Raw genomic sequence first — 16,090 nt, forward strand, 5'->3', positions numbered from 1 at the left:
TTGTGTTTTTGTTGTTGTTTTATTCGACCCAGAGTGATTACCTTGTCGGTCGTGATTCATCGCCGTCATCGGTGGACTCACGACCGCATATCCTGTCGGATTCAGTGCGGAAGTCGGTACGACATCAGCTGCGTGACTCCATAATGTACATCATCGTCCAGGGCCCGTTTATCTATTTCATGTTTTCGGCCCATTTTTTGTCCCTGTCCTGTCCACCCCCTAGCTGCTTTTTCATCCTCCCTCCTTCCACCTCCTGCCCGAAACGTCATAAAGTCGGAAATAAAAATAGGAGCACATCCAAAGAGAGTTAAGGAGCCGGCAAGGGGAGAGACGGGGTCGTTTTGTGAGATGATGGTCTTACGACACTAAAGAACAAGAAGAGTAAACCAGTCACATGTTCTCCCAGTCGTATCGCAAATGCAATAATCATGCCCCTTTCCAAAAAACAAGAAGGAGTTTTACATCCATCACGCTGGATGGAGGGGAGGCTAACACAAAAGAGAAAATGCGATTGCGACTCGATGATATTCCCGTTGCTCACAACTACTTGCACGGCACTACATCTTAACGTTGTTTGTGCTGTTGTCGCTGCAAGGTATTCAGCGACGAGACAATTCTCTTGTCAGAGATTGTAAATCCGTTCAATAAAGATGGACGGAAACGGGTCGTTAACTTGGACAATCTCCCCTTTTCCTATTTATCTCGGCGTTTTTTCTCCTCCGGATCCATTAGACACAAACCACACACACACACACACACACCGTCTGCCCGTTTTTATTTTATTTTCGTGCGTCGTTTGCTTCTCTGCAACTACCGCAATGAACGGAGCAAACGACTCATCAAGAATCAACCGTCTGTATAGGGAAATGAACGAAAAAAAAAGTTGAAAGAGTCGCCGAATTATTCCGCCGTGGATCGCCCTCAATCAACCCGAACAAGTCGGTGAGCTGACTTAACAACATTTTGCTCCTTTTTTTTTAAATTTTGAGTTTGTGTGTGTGACTGATGCAACACAATCTCAACTAGACAACATAAATACGCCAAAAAGGAGGGAAGAAAAAAGAAAAAAAACGGATAGATAAAAACTGGAAACATCCAGCTGTTGCGCTTTTGCTGATGAGGTCCTGCCAGAGGGAATGTTTTGAGAGACCACCCCGGATAGGTTTTCTTTCTTTGATTATGATACTATGCTACGGTAACTCTTTGCGTGGAGGCAGGCATCTTGGCAAAAACCATTAAAAACATGGATACACGTGAAAGCATTATTATTATGATGATGATGATTATTGAACACGCAAAAGAACTAACGAGAAATCAAGTCTGTACTTTACTGTGGCACCCAACTTTTTTTTCTAAAAAGGGAGGAGGAGGAGGATAATAGCAACCGACTGATGTGAAAACGCAATCCAGGCGGATACTCAAAAGATTTTTGGTATAAAATGAGAAAATTCTAAAAAGAAATAGTAAAACGGGAACAAGTAAAAAGAAAAGAAAAATCTAAAAAAAAAAGGACAAAAAACTGGAAATTGAAGGAGATTTTTGGAAATTCAAGACCGGAACTGTATAATAGGGCCGGCTGCTTCACGTTGCTTAGAGAGAGATACCCGATACGGATTCCATGGCCGCTTCCCTCCCGTCTTCTTCTTCTTCTTTCGTTTTGCCTTGGCCAATTATATGTGAACAGAAGAAGAAGAACAAGGGGGGGATTCGATCCAGACCGGTTCTTATTCTTGTATACAAAATGGACACATCCATCCTTTTTTTTTTTTTTTTTTTTTCCTTTCCAAACTCGCATCTATCCTGTCAATCTTCGAATGGCAGCTGGCCCTACCAGGGCCTCCTGGGGTGAAAAATCTAAGGTACAACAACTGCACAACACACACCTTTTTGTTTTGGAATTTGTGGGTAATCCTATTTTGTTTTCCGTTTTCTTTTTCTAACGATGGCAGCGCATGATTGTTGTGATTCCCCTTTTGTTTGCCCTACACTATTCTTCTTCCAGTTTCGTCCTGGACATTATTGACTGGGACAGTGACAGGCCAGTGACCGGTTCGTTTGGTCCTCTCTCGACACAGTTTGAAATTCCCGCCCGTTCCTACTCGCTCCTACATACACATATAGGCAACTGCTCTTTTCTGTTTACTTCTCTTCGAAATTGTTCTCTTTTTTTATTTTTTCCGTCTCCGATGTTGACCCCCCCGAGAAGAAAAATATGGCCACGACGACGTGCCAAATCTAAACACACACAGCGACGTAAATGTGCTGCTGCTGCCTTGCGTGTCAGTCGTGTCAAAACAATACACCCAACTCCTTTTCTTTTCAAGCATTTTCATAACCGGTATGGACAAAAAAAAGATGATTTGTTTTCTCTTCAAATAGATTTTCAATAAGGGCAACTTTTAAAAACAACTGTGAGAGTTGCGTCTGCCCATTGTTTTTGTTTATTCTCTGGCCGTTTCGTCGGGTTTCGACTTTTTGGTTGTTGTTGTCGTCTTCCATTCAGACTGAAAGTCCTCGGGGGTTGAACAACGAAAAAATAAAATAAAAAGGAGAACAACAACAGACGACAGAGACAGAAAGGAAGTCAGGAGAGAGAGAGAGAGACTCTTGTGTGTGTGTTTGTGACACGTGATAGGCGTGAGTCCCGTTATGGAGCATGTGGCCGAGCATCCAAACCTTTTTTATTCTTTTCTTTCTTTCTCTCCCGATTCGCTTTGACGCAGAATCCGACCGCAACAGCAACAACAAACCTTCACACCCTTTTTCGGACAGATTCATACAACAAACCAACTAAAAAGAGAAAGTGGGGAGACAAAAATTGAGGTGACACACACGACGTCACACGTATCGAATCCCGCTGCCCCGCTGGCACATTTCAATACAATTTCTCCCGTTTCCCCCTGCCCAAAATGGGATGACGTCACACAAAAGCTCCTGCCCGGCCTACCACCACCACCACCACCACCACCCCCTTTTTGGTGTACAGAACCCACAACCATTGGGTTATGCGGTCACAGTCAGCGCCGCAACATTTTTTCAAATGGGAATCGAGTCTGATCGTGAGTCACGCCGATCGGTCGACGGGTTGATCAGTCGTGAACTCGAACCGTTGGGAGGGAAAAACAATAGGAAAAGATCATTTTAAGACAAAACCCAATGCCAATAAAAAAACAAATCGACAAACGGAGAAAATTGGAATTCGATGCGAAACGACGGGCAAATCCGAGCGAGTGCAAAGTTTGCCGTTTTTTGGAAGTTGATGGGTCTGCGGGTCGGGTGCCAACGCCAACAAAAGGGCGAAATCAAGTTGAGTGTTGCCACGGAAGTGGATGGCAACGGGATGGAATCACGGGACAATGTCGTTTTCCCTAGAGACAAGCCAAAGACGGGCCCGCCGCCCACCCTCCCTTCGCCGCCGACGGACATGATGGATGTCCAAGACGAAGAATGAAAGACGAACAAGAAGAAGAAGAAAAAAAAGAATAAGGGCCGCCACGCACGATGGATGGATGGATGGATGGATGGGGGGCCTTTCCGTCTGTGCGTGTGGTCGACTTTTCTCTCTCTTGTTTGTACAGCGCGCCCAGCAGTCGAAATCTACCTGAATGTGAGCTCTACTACACCACCTCATTCCCGACAAATGAATGACGTCCGCTCTTTCTTTCTCTCTTTCTCCTTTCATTCTCCTCGGCTACTCCACTCGGCCATTATTGATTGCCTCCCGCTGCAACAACCCCCTCCCCCCTTTCCTTGTAAGGTCATTAAATCGGGAGGGGCAGCAAATAATAATAATAATAAAAAAAAAAATGTTTTTTTTTTCTTCTTTCCCGCAGAACGTTAAGAAGGAAAAAAAAAATCCCGGAGGGATGAAAGAGTTTGTGTGCGTTTGACGACCGACCGACAAAACAAATTTTTCCAGTTTCGAAAAAGAAATTGGTGTGGCAGCCCTTTTTTCTTATTTTTTGGCCGGTTGCCATCCAACCAAGGCACACAGACACACAGTGACGACGACGACGACGGCCGTGATGATGATGATGGCGACTTCCCCCTCCCAGAGCAAATTGCTCGAGCTGGCCCCGGCCGCCACACCAGGTAAATAAATCTATTTTTGAAGGCTTCAAAACATACAAACACACACACGACGGAACAGTTATTTTTCACGAAAGAAAAAAAAAGAAATGTATACAACGTTGACCTCTTTTGGTCCGTGACTTGATGATTACACCAGTCCTAACCGAATTATTTTTTTCTTTTAAAAAAATAAATTTAATTTAATTTTTTCTTTGCGGGGCGGATGTGCTTTTAAATCAAATCGAATGGCGCCACACAGTTTGAAAAACTACCGAAACTGACGGATGAGGAAAGATGAATGGAGATTCCGACTGAGGATGCACAACCCGTCCTCCCCGTCCGTCTACCTTGTCCAAATATTTAGCGTCTGACTTTTTTCTTTTTTAAGACGCTCTCCCCCCTCCACACACACACACACACACACTACTCTAATTGATTATACGACAGGGAAAACTGCTCCGACAACACCACCATCATCTTCCACATCCTCCATCACATTATTGGTTTATGGATTCTTCCTCAGCGCGGTTGGCTGCCGGCCCGCACCGTTTTGTGCCGTATTCGACGACACGGTAATGTCGTAACATTCTCGGCCCATCTTTCAACTTTTCCTCTCTCGTCTAATCAATTCGAAATGAAACCAATCGTTCTCGATAAAAAAAAAAGCCAAACACACACACACACACACAGTGTGAAATCAGCAGAGGTTCTTTTAATGGCCTGTCGAGTTACGCCCAGTCCGTTCACCTTCCCGATCGGAAGGAAAGAAAAAACAAAAAACGGGAGCCGGTCAACACACTCGGGGGGCGACCAACAAAAAATAATTTTTAAATGAGGTGGAGACGGACTCGTTAAAGAGTGTGGGACGGTCCCATTCAAATGGGCCGCCAACGCGAACAACAAATTGGCTGGGAAAAGGGACGCAAAGATAAAAATAATAAAAAAAGACAAAACTGACCTTCATTGTCGATGGAGAAGAGGCCCAGGCCGGTTCCGCCGCGGATAGCGTACGAGAGCCGCGAGTCGTCGCCGGAAGGATCCGCATCGGTGGCGGTGACTTTGGCCACTAATGTGCCCGGCGGCGCGTTCTCACGTACGCTGGCCTCTGTGACAAAGTCTTCGAAGCGCGGAGCGTAGAGGTTCTCGTTGACGTCCACCACTTCGACGGCCAGGTAGGCCTCGCTGGACAGGGAAGGCGAGCCGCGGTCCTTGGCGCGGACCGTCAAATTGTAGACGGAGCGATCCTCAAAGTCCAATCGGCGGGCCAGTCGCACCGTTCCAGTCACTTTGTCGATGCTGAACTGATCGACGATTTCCGAGGCGTAGCTGGACGCCAGGCTGTAACGGACGACGCCGCCCAGTCCGAGGTCGGGGTCGCTGGCTTCGACCAAAGCCACAACGGCACCGACGGGCATGTCTTCCCGGATTTTGACCACTTGCCAGGGACGGGCGAAACGAGGGGCCACGTCGTTGACGTCCAAAATGCGGACGCGGACCAAAGCCTTGGCCGTCAATCCGGGTCCATTGGGCGACCCGTCCCGAGCGATAACGACGACCTCGTAAAAGTCACGCCTCTCCCGATCCAGCTGGCCGGAAACTGTGAGCAATCCAGTGTTGGGGTCAAGTTTCAAGTCCGACGACTCGCCGCCGGCCAGGGCGAACGTGATTTTGGCGTTGTCACCCTCGTCGGCGTCGTTGGCGCTCAGCTGGGCCACCGACGTGCCGATTTGAGCCGTTTCAGCAATCGAGACGCTGATGACGGGCCGATCGAATCGCGGCGGATTGTCGTTGACGTCCGTCACGATGACGGGCAGGATCCTCCACGCCGATTTCTGGGGCTGACCCAAGTCGAAGACGGTCACGTTGAGCGAGTAACCGGCGCGCTTCTCGCGGTCCAGCTGGCCAGCCACCCGCAGGAGACCCGACTCGGTATCGATTTGAAATGCGGAATCGTCGTCGCCTCCAGAAATGACATAGACCAGCAAACCGTTGTATCCGTGATCACGATCTCTGGCCCTCAGGCGGATCAATGGCGTCCCGCTCGATACCGACTCGTTGACACGGACCTGTGATTTATTTTGGAACCGCAACATTTGCACAAGTTGATTTATTTGTTTCGATTGGGAACGTTCAAAGAAAAAGAAAAGAAAAAAGGACGGACGAAAATGAAGTTTCAGTTTCTCTCTCTCTCGGTGATTTATACCTGAACGGGGAAATCGTAAAATTCCGGTGTGTGGACGTTCTGGCCGTATCGCGACGGAAGTGGAGGCAGTTCCGTGACCGGATCAGAGTCATCGCCGCCCGCCTGCTGCCTTTTAGCGGCCGTATTGATCATCTCCAGGAGCCTCTTGTCCAGTCCAGTTTCTCGGCACTCGAAGCGCGACTCGTCCTCGCCTCGCACTCCGCCCGTCAGATGGATCCGAATCGTCATGATGTCGGCAAAGTGCTGGCCATCGGTGGCCGTCACGTTGACGAATCGCTCGCTGATGCCAAGGTCCGAAAGGTCGCAGGCGACGCCCAGGGCGCCAGACGACGAGTCCAGACTGAAGCAGCCGTCCTCGTTGCCGGACACGATCCGGTAGACGACGGCGTTGCCCTGGTCGAAATCGACGGCCGACAGAGTCAAGAGCTCCGAGCCGATGGCCGTCGTCCGCGGCACGCGTCCGACGCAGCCGACCCGCTGGAACTGCGGCCGGTTGTCATTGACATCTCGCACGGCGACCGTCACCAGCAGCTCAGATTGGCGTCGGTAGGGCGTCCCCCAGTCGGAGGCCCGGATTTTCAGCAAGTATCTGCAAAAGGTCACGCGCCAAACAGATTGATTTAAAATTTAACATCCGGAATTTGCATTCATCAAAATAAACGATTCTCAAAGCTAGCTAGAGCTACACCGGAGATTGAAATCCAGCCGCCGGAAGCGCACCGATTCCGTCTTGATGTAAATGTCTTTTTGAGGGGAAACGGAACATGTCAGGGGGAAAGGTATGTCGCCATTTCCCAAATGAATATTTCACAAACACATTCCGTGTGCATAGGTTAAAGCATCAGCAGCGTCGCAAGATGAGAAAATTCCCAGCTGGACTCGTGTACAAATGTACAATCGACCTTTATCCCCCAAAACTCGAGACGACTGTGCTTTTGTCTCGATTCCGGCCCAAAAAAAGGAAAATAGACAACAACAACTACTTCGGTCTAAACACACAAACATAACCACAAGAGCTGGACAAGACGTAGCCATTCCAAGACTTTTGAAAGAATTCCAAGACCCTCTATGATTCAAATGAAAATAACAAACCAATTGACTGTCCACATTTTCAATCCATAATTGAACACGAGCAGACAAATTTACAATTGAATAGAAAAATTGTACCTGCTACTGTGACTGAACTAGAATTAAAGATGTTTGAAACCAAAGCTTCATTTCTTCTCTGGGCCAAGGTTTTTAAGTGTTTTTGTGATTTTGCATGAAGTGCACCTTTCCCCATGGTACTCAAGAATTTGACACTTATAATATTGGTTCTAGCCCCCCACTTTTCCCACCCACTCACTCAAATCTGGGTATCTGGCATTTTGCCAATCTACATTAAACTATGTTCACTACTTTCCATGTTCTTCTTTTGCTTACGAGACATGTTTTATTTCACTGCTTGCTTCTCCGAGTTAAGTATCACATGAATTGAGCGGAATTTAGCTAAACCAAACAGCACTCTTTAGAACAAAAGAACTTTACTCAACTCTACAAACACGTGCGTCTTCAACACACACACAGAAACAATCAATTTGACTTGTCGTCTGTTACAGGCCCTACAGCTGCTACAGGGTTATCTACCCCTAAAGCAGTTCTTTCCCTCCAAAGAAATTAGGAGGTTGTCATGTTGCGACAAATCACCAAAAATTGAAAACTGCTAATAAAATTTCGACTTTCCAAGAGTTTTCCGAAAAAGTTACTCAAATTTAATGATTTCCAAGAATTCAACTTAGACCGTTTTTTAATTCCAAGACTTTTCCAAGAATTCCAGAACGGTGGGAACCCTGACTAGTACTAGTTGTTGCAGATAGTTGTTGTTTGTTTGGCAACATTTACAAGTCTTGTTTCTCCTTACCTTCGGCGTCCGGTTTCGTAGTCGAGCGTTTCGGTGGTGCGGATGGCTCCGGTGAAAGGATCCACTTCGAAGGGGACGGGCGCCAGATTAGCCAGGCTGTAACTGATGTATGCATTCTCACCAGCGTCGGCGTCACGTGCCGTGGCTCTGGCAACTTCAGCTCCGGCCTGCTCGTTCTCATCCACCTGCGAACGTGAACAAGAGGGGGAGGGGGAGCGAAACGTTAATTATTCATCATCATCCGGAGCAGAAGAAAGACGAAAGGAAAGACAAAAGACAAACCTGAATCTCCAGGACGCCGCCCGGCTGCTGGTAGAAAATGGGGTCGTTGTCGTTGGCGTCCAGCACTTGGACTGTGATTTTAGCCGACGACTGTTGACGTGTGCCGGCCGTGCCCTGATCGATGGCGCTGACGGTCAGGATGTGCTCGGCCCTCATTTCAGCGTCCAGCGGCAAGGCCGTGTAGAGGACGCCCGAGATGGGATTGATGCGAAAATGTCCGCCTTGGTTGCCGCCGACAATGCTCAGCTGGACCTGGGCGTTGCGTCCCTGGTCCTGGTCAGAAACGCGAAGGCGGATGAGTGGAGTGCCGACGGGCGCCGTTTCCACGATCCGCACTTCGTAGTGCTCGCGATCAAAGACGGGCGCGTGATCGTTCCAGTCCGAGACCGTCACGTGAAGGGTGGCCGTCGAGTTGCGCGGTGGCGTCCCGCCGTCCACGGCCCTAAGGGTCAAGTTGTAGCCCATCGGGGCCCTTTCGCGGTCCAGTAATTTGAGAACGGCAATGTTGAATTCAGCTGCCCCATTGTTGTTGTTCTTATCATTATTGTTGCCTGGCTGGCCGCCGGTTCCGACTCGCTGGACTCGAAAATAACCGTCCGGATCTCCGTCGACGATCTCCAGCGAGCGAATTTGGCCGCTAGGGCCGGCGTCGGCATCTTCAACCCGGACAACGGCATAAACATCCACTTGGGATTGCTCGACAACTTCCGGCAAGTGGCGGACGTGAATGCGGGGCTCGTGCTGGTTGACCCGCAGGACGTGGACGCGGACCCTGGCCCGGGAAGAGGCGCCAACGACGGCGGCTCCCAATTTGGGCCCTCGATCGCTGGCCAAAACGGCCAGCTCGTGAAACGGCTGGTCGGCAAAGACGAGCGGCCTCGTCAGCGAGATGACGCCCGTCAGCGGGTGGACGGCGAACGTGTCCGACGGCTCGGCCAGCGAGTAGTAAATCTCGCCGTTGACTCCGACGTCGGCGTCGTCGGCTTTGACCTGGACCAGCGAAACGTGGAGAGCCGAGTCTTCCGGCACGTTGACTTCGTATTCACTGGGATAGAAGAGCGGACTCAGGTCGTTGGTGTCCAATACGTAGACCCAGACGTCGGCCTCGGCGTCCGGCAGGTCAGAATCGGACCCGTCGACGGCCGACCTGAGCATGGCCCGCACCCGCAGTTTGTGCAGCTCCGTCCGCTCCCGGTTGAGCACGTCCACCTGTCCGGTTCGAGTTCTCAACAGTAGGAAACTGAAATCACCAACTTGACGGGCCTCGGCTTTGAAGAGTTTGTTCTTGTCGCCGCTGATGATGCGGTAGCGGATATCCGTGGCAGAAGCCACTTCCGGTAACTGGATGCCCATCCGCTCCGTCTCCGGCTGTGCGTAGCTCTTGCCGATGTTGTTCTCGTAAATGGTGGCGTTATAACGCGGGCGGGTGAACGACAATTTCCGGCCGTCGGCCAGTCCGACGGCCACATACAACACAATCACCAAGACTTGCATCCAGCAGCAACACGTCGTCGTTGTTGTCCTGTTGAGGCGTCGTCGGATGGGATCCAGCGGCCTCCTCCTCCTTCGCCTCCTTTTGGGATCGTCCCGATCCTGTGTCGTCCCGTCCATCCTCATCTATCACTCGAAAATTCCCAAATACTTTCCGAAGACGAAAAGAAAAAGAAGCTCGGCGTCCTTCACCTCGTCATATCTCGTTCAAGATTGTCGGTTGGCGGCTCCCTGCAATTCCGGAAATAAAAGAAAAGAACCCAAAAATAAATAAAGGAGAACGTGAATTTTTCCGTATTACAAATTCCCAGACACATTTCTGTTGTTTTCTGTTGTTTCAATCGTTTCATTGTGTGTGACACGCTAATGGGCGCGGTCGGCAAGAGGACGAAACAAGTGGAATAAACTCGACGGAATTTCCCAATTTTCCCGGAATGTTTCTCGTTTTGTTTCTTTAGTTGTTTGAATCCATTGCAAGTCATTTTTTTCCTGTGGATAGGCCACGGAGTATGTACGTAGGTACGATTGTCGGCTAAAGACAATATGTGTACATGTAATAAGAACAAATTTCATCGTTTATAGTGCTGGCCGGCCCAGCCCGGTTCGTTTTTTGTTTTGGGAAGTTCCAGGGAAAAAAGCCAACACCATTTCCGCGTGCGAGTGGCACGCACCAGAGCAGCACGGGAGTCGTAAAAAAAAAAAAAAGCCACTACTACTTTTGCATAGCTCTCAAAGGCAGCCAACAATAGCGTATACGGTACAAGGTTCTCTATCTCATCATATTTTCGCCACATTTTAAAATTTGGCACAGAAACAACAAACAAAAATAACAAAAACGAAAACGCTTCCGGGCGGATTGTTTTTTGTTTTTTCACTCTCTCGGAAAAACGATTCACAGTATGTCGTCGTCCTTTTTTTTTTTCCTCCTCCGACCTGGCGTGGGGGGGAGAGAAACAAGGCCACCACCAACGCAGTTGAGATAATAACTCACGAATTATCTTTCTTCTTTCCTTCTTATTCTCTTCTTTCGACTCAAAGACTCCCCCGCGGTTTCACCTTTTGACTTCTTCTTCTTCAATCCTACCAAGGATTTTGTTTTAAAAAGGAAAATTTTGAAAAAGAAAAGAAAAAAGCACTTGGGCGGTGTCAGGTGAAAGATGATGCCCGTCTACGCCTTTTGCGGCGGATGATCCGGATTTGGTCAAAAGCGTCAAGAGAGAAAGAGAGAGGAGCGGTGGGGATTGAGAGAAGAGAATCCATTAAAAAAAAGAAAAGAAAAAAAAAAGTTCCCAAATAGAAAACAAAATAGGTAACCCGAGGCTTTTGTTGTACGTACGTATGAAAATTGTACGTGTGTCGAAATAACACAGACGTCACATGCACACACACACAAGCACAAAAGGAGATCTGTGCCTTTCGCTGGACAAGTTAAAAGCTCAAACCAAGTGAGAGCACTCACGGAGGCGGTGCGGCCATTATCAACCGGCGCAGACACAAAGAGGGGCAAGACACACACACACACACAAACTATTTAAAAAAAAGAAATTGAAATGATCTCTTTAGTTGGGGCGGTGAGTGTGTAAATCGTTCGGCCTGCCCGTAGGTCTGCTCGAGTTTCTTGTCTCCATTTCAATAATCTTTCGGCTTTAGAGAGACAAGCAGAAATGAAAAGGCCGCACAAAGAAGAAGAAGATGGAATAGATCACACCACAACAAGAAACTAGACGCCTAATTTTTTCTCTCTCCTATTATCGCGTGTGTGAGTGTGTGTGTATATTTTAATAAACAGAAAAAAAAGAGAGTGGGAAGGGGTGGTAGTAGCCGGCGTAATACTTTTATGAAGGGCAGCGGGAGTAGCCGAATGTACAAAGAATTTGGTTCATATTTTTTTGTTGTTTCGGTTGTTTCTCTTTTCAAAAAGAAAAAAGAACCACACCCATCGTGTCTGCCACACTGCCTATGATGTGTCCCGCGAGGGCTGGCCCCCAACAAGTCCTCCAGCTCGTCCACACACACACACACACACACACACTAATACACTAACTACCAAAGTTGTCTTGTGTTCCGGTGCGGAGGGGTTAAGGGGCCAAAAGTTTCGACTCACTCTCGTGATTGTCCCTTTACGTTAATTAACAACACAACAACGTCTCGTGTAATAATCGGCCAGCTCTACGGCCCTCTTCAATATAATTAGCATATTATAGCTAGATAGATTTTCGTTCTCTTTCTTTCCTCAAATTACATTTCTCTTATTAAAAAAAAAAAAGTTAAAAAAAAATCTTCGAGAGAAAAAAAGGAATTCATTACCAAACATTTAATTTTTATGATTTCGTCGTATTCGGGCCGATAGAGTTATTGAACTTGAAAAAGAAAAAAAACAGAACTAGAAAGAGGAAAATAATAATGAACTCCTTCTTCTTCATCTTGGTGTGTCTTGCATACGAAATGGCTGCCAGTTACTTTATGCCCTCGAATGGAATAATCATCACCAAAAAGTCAGTCCGAGAAGGAGGAGGAAAGAAAAAATCAAAAATTCAATTGGGTTCCGAAAAGTTCTTCACATTCATTGCTATTAACTTCGTCTGACATGCAAATTTCTTATTCGGGAAGAACAGCCAAGACCAAGCCAAGTCTTTGAACCACCACTACAGTGAGAGAGAGAGAGAGAGAGACCAAAAGGAGAGAGAGATCTTTAGACCGTGCCTCTCGTCCTTGTTTCAAAAAGGAAACGCTTGGAAACAAAAGAGAAGCCCCCGGTTAGAAGAGAAGAGAAAAATCTCCTATTCCAACAGCAGCAGGAGCAGCAAACAATTCTTAAACTTTTTCTTTCTCTTCTCTTAGCCATGTATAGCTCGTCCGTCTCCCATCGCCAACTATGGTAGTCTAGTGGTGAGCTCTGGTCTTCTTCTTCTTCTTCTTGGGATCTAAAGGAGTTTTAGCCTCTCTACAGATTTTCTTCTTCACTTTCTCTCCATCGGAAAAAATGTCGCAATTGTCTTTTCTTTTCTTTCTTTTTTGTGTCTGTGTGAGGTCACAGTACATTACAAACAGAAAACAGTGTAGCGGATTAAACCTGTCAGATTACCACCGGAGAACAAGAAACTGAAAAAAGGCGGAGTTTTTCTCTCTTTTGTTTTAAGTAAGAAAATGTAAAAAAGACAATCGAGTGTGTCCCGTAAGTAGTACACCCAAATCGGTTGGGACGTGGCCCGGGTCCCATCTCCCGCCTGCCTGCCTGCTCTTGTGTAACTCGGTTAATAAGCTCCAGTTAATGCGATTAAGACATTATTACGGGCATCTCTTCTACTATGTATATATAGAAGGCTGACGTCATCAACGTGTTCTCAAAATGGCGATTCACCCCCCTTGGAATTTGATTGGACGAGCGGCCCCGTCTGCGCTGCGCTTCAATATCTCGGACAGATGAGTGGTGACAGACTGGCGGCCGGAACGACATTTCATCATTTGCCGATATCGCCTTTTCCTTGTCGATTTGATCGATTCAAAAGTCAGCCGAAAGATGAGCGATAGGACACGTTCCGACTGCTATTCACCCCCTCCAGTGAATAGCCATAAGGGCATCCATCTCAGGGTGGTGCCCAGTCATTAAAACTTCATCACCCACTATAAATAAGAGAGAGAAGAGAAAAAATGACGTCCGCCGCGTACTTGCACAGCAAACACAAACACACACACTCGAGACTTTGTGCTCGTCTCGGAGAATTGAAGCTGAATGGGAAAGAAATAAACAAACAAGTCGGAAAGCATTCACCACACAGTGGAGTCTAAGGAACAACATGGCGCGTTTCGTTGGAAAGCCCCAAAAATGTGTGGAGAGCAATCGTGGCAGTTGCGCGCCTATTGTTCTTCCCAAAAATAAAAGGGAGAGCACATCCATCATGCGGGTGCCTTCGCCACCAGTTGATCGTTTTCTTTCTCGAGAGAAGCCCAGAAAGTCCTGGGCTTTTTTTTCTTGTATCCCTGCGTGTTTGTTTGTTTACGTCTGAATGAATGGAATAATTCGACCCGAAAATTTCATAACCATAACACCGGAAACGTGCATTAGTTTTTTTTTTTCCATAAACTTATTTCTTTCTCTCGGCTTCTGTGTGGAAAGAAAAACAAAAAAAATGGGCGGCGGCGATTTTAAAAAAGTTGAGCACAAAGTCAAAAAGGCAAAAGAAGAAGAAGAAGAAAAGCGTCTTGTGTGTCGAGCTCAAAGCTTTTGAGCTTTGGCGGTGTGTGCACTGTGTCGCGAGTTGCTTCATAGTGACAAGCCCAACTTACATCTGCATCTCTTCTTCTTTGTCTTTTCCTTCGTCTTTCTCTAAATAGAAACTGACAAGATCAATGCCTCTCTTTTTCTGTGAAATGTCCAATTTTCGACCAGAGGAAAAAGTAGGGGGGTGCGACGGAAGTGGCGGAAGACCAAACAAAAAATCTGGCAACACCTCCGAACAACTGTCATCGCTGGGCCGACACCCTCCGCCTAGCCTAGTAGTTGGCGGATGATTTTGAATGGAGGGTGTGGAGGGGAATTACACATTTCGGTCATTGCGAGGGGGAGACCAGTACAACGGCGTATGGGGACGCATTTTTTTCCATTAAGACACGCCATCTGGTCCGTCCCCGACAACAAATCGAACAACAACAAAACAACAAAAAGAGGAAGATCAATTGTCTTTTTTTGACACAACATCAAAAGTCGTCCCCACCCTCCCTTCTTTTGCCAAAATTGTGTGTGCCTTATCTGTCGGGGGGTGGAAAGAAAATAATAACAAAATAGGTGGCGAAAAAAGGAAGATGATGAAGCTCCAGCGTCTGCAATTGATGGTCGGAAATCAATGTCGAGTGCAGCGCACACACACAGCGAGTTTTTCTTGCCATCAAAAACCCCGCCCTTGTGAGCGTCACTAGAGAGTCAAGTTAAGATGACGGAATACAACTCAAACGGGGCCCAACCAATCAACTAACTGACTTTTGCTTCTTCTTCTTCTTCTTCTTCTTCTTCTTCTTCTTCTTCTTTTCAATTCTCTTAAAGGAGAAATGTTTTTTTCTTCTCCTCCTGTGGACCTTACATGGACGCGAGTGCGTTTCCGACGAGTCACTTTCCGACGATACCACAAGCAGATTTGAAGAAGGGAGAAAGAAAACGAACAAATTGAACATCAACCAAAATGAATAAGAAACAACAAAAAAATGATGAAATCGGCCCCTATTTTGTTATATCAGATTTAACCATTTTCGTATCGACGTACGACACACACACAAAATGAGAAACTTTTGATTTTCTAAAAAAGGAATCACAACGCAACTGACCGTAACGTCAATGACACGCTCGGCCAATCACCACAGTCGTTGGTAACCGAGTAACCCTCCCACCGCCCCCCGAAACTACAAAATGTTCAACAGTACGTCTAGACGGAAAGATTTTTCTGGAGGTTTTAACAAGAAGAGAAGAAAAGAAAAAAAAAAGTGGCGGCCGGCGGAATCTAACGTGAAAAAAATTTTAAAAAAAATATCCAGTTAGGGAGCCGCTGGAGAAATAACCGGTTTTTCTTTCAGTTTTTGATGTGCGACGTCACATCTGTAAAGTCCAAGCCCAATCACAAATCAATATCGATGAATGGACAGCATGAAGAGGCCATGCAGTATCTCTGCTTGCATAACCAACCCCAGTCAACCCGCCAGCCGTCGAAAGCTTTCACTTTTTTCTCCGGTTACATTCTTATTGATTTTACTTTGATTCTCGAAAAAAAATAGGATAAAGTGGATTTTGTGTCGTGTTCATTCCGTACTTCATCATCTTTTTTCTTTTTCTTTTTTACCAACGTGTCACGTCGGTTGGCCGTGTCCTCCAAAGTTGACGCTGGGCCTCTCCATTTCTCTCTTATTTTTTGTTGCACTGTCATCAAAGAGACAACGTCATCACACACACGGAAAAAAATCCAAACACTCGACAACGCCTTTGACGAACAGGTGACGCCACCACCACCACAGTTCAACTTATTTAATAGAAAATCTACGCCAAGGACAACAATACAGGAGGCGCCATTGCTGAATCATTATCTCATTCTCGCTGTTGCTGCTGCTGCTGCTGCTAATAATAATAATAACAGCACGGGGGGAGAGGGAATAGAGAA

At 47.0% G+C, this 16,090-nt stretch overlaps 1 protein-coding gene across 6 annotated transcripts in view; it reads right to left on the reverse strand.

The window, feature by feature from the left end:
- Positions 1-16,090, reverse strand: part of LOC124330408 (fat-like cadherin-related tumor suppressor homolog) — a 74,733-nt gene that overhangs the window by 43,965 nt on the left and 14,678 nt on the right. For all 6 annotated transcript variants that reach the window (XM_046788712.1, XM_046788714.1, XM_046788713.1 and 3 more), the window contains 4 exons: positions 8,457-10,178; positions 8,175-8,359; positions 6,275-6,863; positions 5,030-6,137 (listed from right to left, as the gene is read on the reverse strand). In XM_046788712.1, coding sequence (XP_046644668.1) covers positions 5,030-6,137; positions 6,275-6,863; positions 8,175-8,359; positions 8,457-10,073 — 3,499 coding nt within the window. In that variant the 5' untranslated portion in view covers positions 10,074-10,178. The remainder of the gene's footprint in view (positions 1-5,029; positions 6,138-6,274; positions 6,864-8,174; positions 8,360-8,456; positions 10,179-16,090) is intronic.

This window comes from Daphnia pulicaria, chromosome 1 (assembly GCF_021234035.1).
Source record: "Daphnia pulicaria isolate SC F1-1A chromosome 1, SC_F0-13Bv2, whole genome shotgun sequence".
Taxonomy (NCBI): domain Eukaryota; kingdom Metazoa; phylum Arthropoda; class Branchiopoda; order Diplostraca; family Daphniidae; genus Daphnia; species Daphnia pulicaria.